Below are 4,529 nucleotides of genomic sequence, written 5' to 3'. Positions count from 1 at the left end.
CTTTTACCAATGAGGAACTCTATATGCATGGCAATATTTGAACTCCAGTCAAATAACAATTGAATGTTTTGAATAGAGGCAACCCAAGCAATTCCTTTTGTTTACAGTATTAAAGGATATCTACACAAGTGCTATGGAGTTGTATCACATATACAAGTCTGTTGTGCTGATACAGAAAGAGTATTCAATTTTTATTTTCTTCTCATTTGTTAACACTTATTTATCAGTTAATCTCAACCCACTTTATCCCGTACAGTGCTGAAGGATGCTGAAATCTAGTGTCCTAGCAGCTGCAGGTGCAAACCCCATGTGTGTACATTAATAAACATATCACCTTTTAAACGTGTTTATTAAGCAAGACATTCACTTTTCATACTCACACAGTTCAATACTTCAGCCTCTTATGTTCCCAAGAACTTCTCTTCTCTGTTGTTCTAGCTACAGTTCACTAAGGTATGTGACTCATTTCCTGGCTGAACTATGTTTAAGAAAATTGCACAGTATGTGTAGATATGCATGTATAATAAGCTCCATTTTCAATTACTCAAAGCTAAAAAGACACAACAGCAAAACTTATTATACTGGAAACACAAAAAACTGACCATACAGCATTAGAAAATAAATTAATTACAACCTATATCCCCAATTACAAACTGTTTCTTTATTATATTATTTATCAAAAATATTACATGAAATTACTATTCAGAATTCATAAATACTTGGTATAAAACTACTAAAAGGATTTTACATTTGAATAAGCTATTTTCTCTTAAAATCTAATTTTGTTAGAAAAATTGTACCAATAATGATAGAAAATAAAAGATTTTCACAGTAAAATTGTTTTCAAAAATAATTCACTGACTTTCTAAAAAGAGCGCAATTCATTTACATATAAGACAATATTTTTAAAGCATTGCATACGGTGTAACTGAGCATTAAGGAATTTGGTACTGTACTCTACATTCAGTTCTAGTGCATGACTTCTCCATTTTGGTACAAGAAATTATGTTTTTTGTCCATGATTAAACACATTTTTTTGTCCTCAAGAAAGTTTCAGATCCACAGAAAAGCTTGACAAGGCAAATACAAGGTAAAATTTTGCAGAAACAGGTTTTCTGGAATAGAATTACAGAGTCTATAATTCCTGGAAGTCACATAATAAAATGTAACAACAATCAACCCCAGAATCTTTGTTTGGGTCCTGGAGCTGGTGTTTGAGCTTCATAGTCTTTTGTTGCAAACAAGCCATCCAGTTCAAGGGCACACATGAAGTAAAGGTTTGCTACCAGCATGGTCGCTATTGGAAAAAATGTGAGACCAAATCCAAAGCTGCGGAAATTACTTCCAATTGCAAATGCCACCCAGTAGATCAACCTGCAAAACACATTACACTTTTAATTTATTCATTTCCACTGCAATATGCTGTCTAACTAAAACTTCTGATATGTTCAATTATAATTATCCAATAAAAACTATTTCTACCTACAACTTGACTTGAAAGCTGAAAGAATGCTGTTAGCCACTCTTACTTAAATAAAATTTTCCCCACTCACCTGGCAAGAGCAAATAGGGCAGTAAGTAATGGAACTAGCTTCAGGATCTCCTGGTGAAGGTAAGTTGACAGGACCCCCAGATTAAAGAAGAACAGAACAAAGAGGTATACTGACTCATTAACAAAACGCCTATGAACTTCCACTGCTTGCTTCCTATCTCCAAATGGGTCAAGGGATCCAGAACAAAGTCGAGAAATGCCATGGACAGCAATACCTGCAGGAAAAAGAAGAATAAAAAAAGTGAGATCAAAACAAATAAGCATGTTTACTCAAGACAGACGTGAAAACAACACAGACTAAATAATGTAGAATTTATGAGCAGTTAACCAGGAAAGAAAACTCCAAATATTTTGTAGAACAGAAAAAGATTATCTTATTGGACATACCCAAGACAATTGGCACAGTTGCAAAAGCAGCACAGCGGAAAGCATAAACCATCCTCATGGGGACCTCTGGAAGAATAGGTGCATCAAATGGCAAGAATGCATAACCTCCCCAGAGGAAACAGGGGAAGAACAACATTGCTCCAAACAGTGAGGCTAAAGCTTTAAGGCTAGTATAAGAGCAGCAATCACAATGCCTGCCACAACATGTATCACTCTTCCTCTGGGGCATCTCTTCAGGCCATTCTTGCATGCACACTTGCCGGGGTGGATTATGAATATCCAGGAAGGGTTGTTTCTCAGAGTCTTCGAAATCATATGCCTCTGACTCTTTCCTTTTTCTTAGACTCGAATCTGTTGACAGCACAAGCACGCTTGGGTGGAAAACTTGGGCTGCTAATTCTGGCATAATGTTGTGTCCTTCTTGATCACATTCTTCGTCTTCTTCTGCAGGCTCCTCCTCTGCTGGTGATGATGGAGAAAATTCCACAAAGTCGTTATCATGATGGTCGAACGTTTCCAGTTTGATGTTGTTGCACTTTAATTTGGCATCATCACTTAATGCAGCGTCATATTCTGTGTCCTTATCAACGGGCCACTGCAGCGTTGGAGTATGATGAAGAGGTGAACGGTCACTTTCATCCTCAGCTTCATACGGTAGCATCCCATCGTTTAAATTGTGCATTTCAGTAGAATTTAACACAGCATGTACCGCACCGTCAGTCTGTTGAACTGGCAGCATTTCCATTTTTTCAGCAGAGGTCTTCAACAAATTGCGTTATTCTCTCCCGTGTTTACCTGACAGAGAAATAAAAGATAAATTACACTAGATTCCACACTACTAAATCTCATCGATCAAACATCTTGCCACGAAAATATTCCTTTAAAGTTTATTTTAGTAAAGCTGCCTTTTGATCACAAAAAAAGACAAGGTTCTCCGTTCAGCTGTTACATTTCCAAAACTCGGTTACAGAATACGAATATACGGATAAACTGCGCCAACATCAATACCACTTTCTACATAAATCACGGCGCATTGCCATCAAAGTTAGAACTGTGCGTTATTAATAAAGCACTCCTTTACATTACATTCCTAAACTTACAGCAAAGAAAACATTCCACCCTTTCCTGGTGAGCTGCTTTCTAATTGGCTGAAAGGTAACAATTCCTTGCCTTGATTGTCGTGATAAGCTGTCAATCAGAAACGGGCGTGGCCGATTGGGAAACAGGTGTAGTGCCTTTCCGGCCATGGATACCTGGCAGTGGGTCTGTGTATAAAATGGCCGAGGAAGCATACTTTAACACGTTGTCGCAACCTATGCAACTCTCAGTTTTTTTTCCCCCACTGGCGGTACGTTGGCAGTGTAAATTAATTAAAAAAAAAAAAAACTATAAATAAAATAACAAACGCATACGAATCGATTGCTACTCGTAAACGAGACAATCGAAATCTTACTAACGCGGTATCCAAAGTTCTTTTTTTTTGGTTAAATAATAAACTGGTTGGTACTCACCTTCCAGGAAATAGTGTAAGTTTACTTAAAAAGAAGGCGCAAACTTTAAAATTGTGAATACGAACTTTTTCCACACTTTTCCGTCTCGTTGGGCTAAGCGGAGAGGTGGCGTTTCAAGTTTCTGTTTGTGGTGCTGCGCCGAGGTGGGGCCAGGTGGTTTAAAGGGGAAGACGCGAATTAAAGCGACCCTCGAGTATACCACGGAAAGAGGTGGCTGTCAAAACACGCACATTTTACGTATCAAACCAAATAACGTAACCACTTGTTGCACTACCTTTCATAATACATTTTCAAAGGCCAGGTTATAACATTCCAACCCCTACCAGAACAAGTTATTGAAAATTTAGACGTGGTCAAATATTTTGGAAGGACATATTAACCAAAAATTTTAGAAGTTGCAGTTTACAGTAGCCAAGAAAGTTAACCAAGAGACCACCAAAAAACTGTAAAACTAAGTATTACTTCAGTCTTTGTCAACAACCTATCAGCTGATACTTGATCGATTCATTATGAAAATTCCTTTATTAATCCATCTACCCACCTGAACTTGTTTTTCAGTTGCAGATTTGTGCAAGTTGTATGCCTCCACCATTGCACAAAAGACACCAGCCTACTCCATGGCACCCATTCTTTGGTAGACTTTATTAACCCAGAGGGACATTTGCTTGCAGTAAAAAATTACAAAGCATCAGGCATTACACAGATAAAATAAGCAAAGAAAAAACTTAAAAACTAGTGCTATTATAAGTACTCGCACTCAAGATTAGTAAACAGAAGGATAATTACCTTAAAGAGAACAAAAATAATAATTCAGAATTTAACAGCATTCAAAATGCCTTCAGCTCTAGGAATAAAAGAATTCTTAAATCTGTTGCTCTTTTCCCTTGGGAACTTAATTCTGCATCCTGATGGCAACAGCTGAAATAAAAGAATAACAAAATAAAAAAAGGATAGCTGTTGTCTAACAGAATTGTGTTGGCCTGGTTTCTAACCTTTTTGTAATACAGTTCAGTGACAAGAGTTCTGCAGCAAACCAATAGTTTTATTGCTAATTTTTACAATGTTGTAACCAACATATA

General features: G+C 37.1%; 1 protein-coding gene across 2 annotated transcripts; it reads right to left on the bottom strand.

Moving 5' to 3' along the window:
• Window positions 1-332: 332 nt before the first annotated feature.
• Window positions 333-3,610, bottom strand: LOC120537723 (transmembrane protein 79-like). Of its 2 annotated transcripts, none has more exons than XM_039766883.1 (4): window positions 3,451-3,610; window positions 1,940-2,734; window positions 1,554-1,767; window positions 333-1,374 (listed from the first exon to the last, which is right to left on the bottom strand). In XM_039766883.1, exons 2-4 carry the CDS (start codon window positions 2,682-2,684, stop codon window positions 1,176-1,178), a joined length of 1,158 nt encoding a protein of 385 aa, XP_039622817.1. In that variant the 5' UTR covers window positions 2,685-2,734; window positions 3,451-3,610; the 3' UTR covers window positions 333-1,175. The 2 variants fall into 2 exon arrangements, with proteins under 2 accessions (XP_039622817.1, XP_039622824.1); XM_039766890.1 differs by lacking the exon at window positions 3,451-3,610 and adding an exon at window positions 3,040-3,061.
• Between the last annotated feature and the right edge of the window lie 919 nt (window positions 3,611-4,529).

This window comes from Polypterus senegalus, chromosome 1 (assembly GCF_016835505.1).
Source record: "Polypterus senegalus isolate Bchr_013 chromosome 1, ASM1683550v1, whole genome shotgun sequence".
NCBI classification, from domain to species: Eukaryota; Metazoa; Chordata; class Cladistia; order Polypteriformes; family Polypteridae; genus Polypterus; species Polypterus senegalus.
This window is presented reverse-complemented; position numbering and strand designations above follow the sequence as displayed.

What these genes read in the sequence shown, in the direction of transcription:
- LOC120537723 (XM_039766883.1), bottom strand. Translation starts at nt 2,684, where the DNA reads ATGGAAATGCTGCCAGTTCAACAGACTGACGGTGCGGTACATGCTGTG. An exon ending in AACTGTGCCAATTGTCTTGG is followed by an intron (nt 1,768 to 1,939) that starts GTATGTCCAATA and finishes TTTTTCCTGCAG; the next exon opens with GTATTGCTGTCCATGGCATT. An exon ending in GCCCTATTTGCTCTTGCCAG is followed by an intron (nt 1,375 to 1,553) that starts GTGAGTGGGGAA and finishes TGTGTTTTGCAG; the next exon opens with GTTGATCTACTGGGTGGCAT.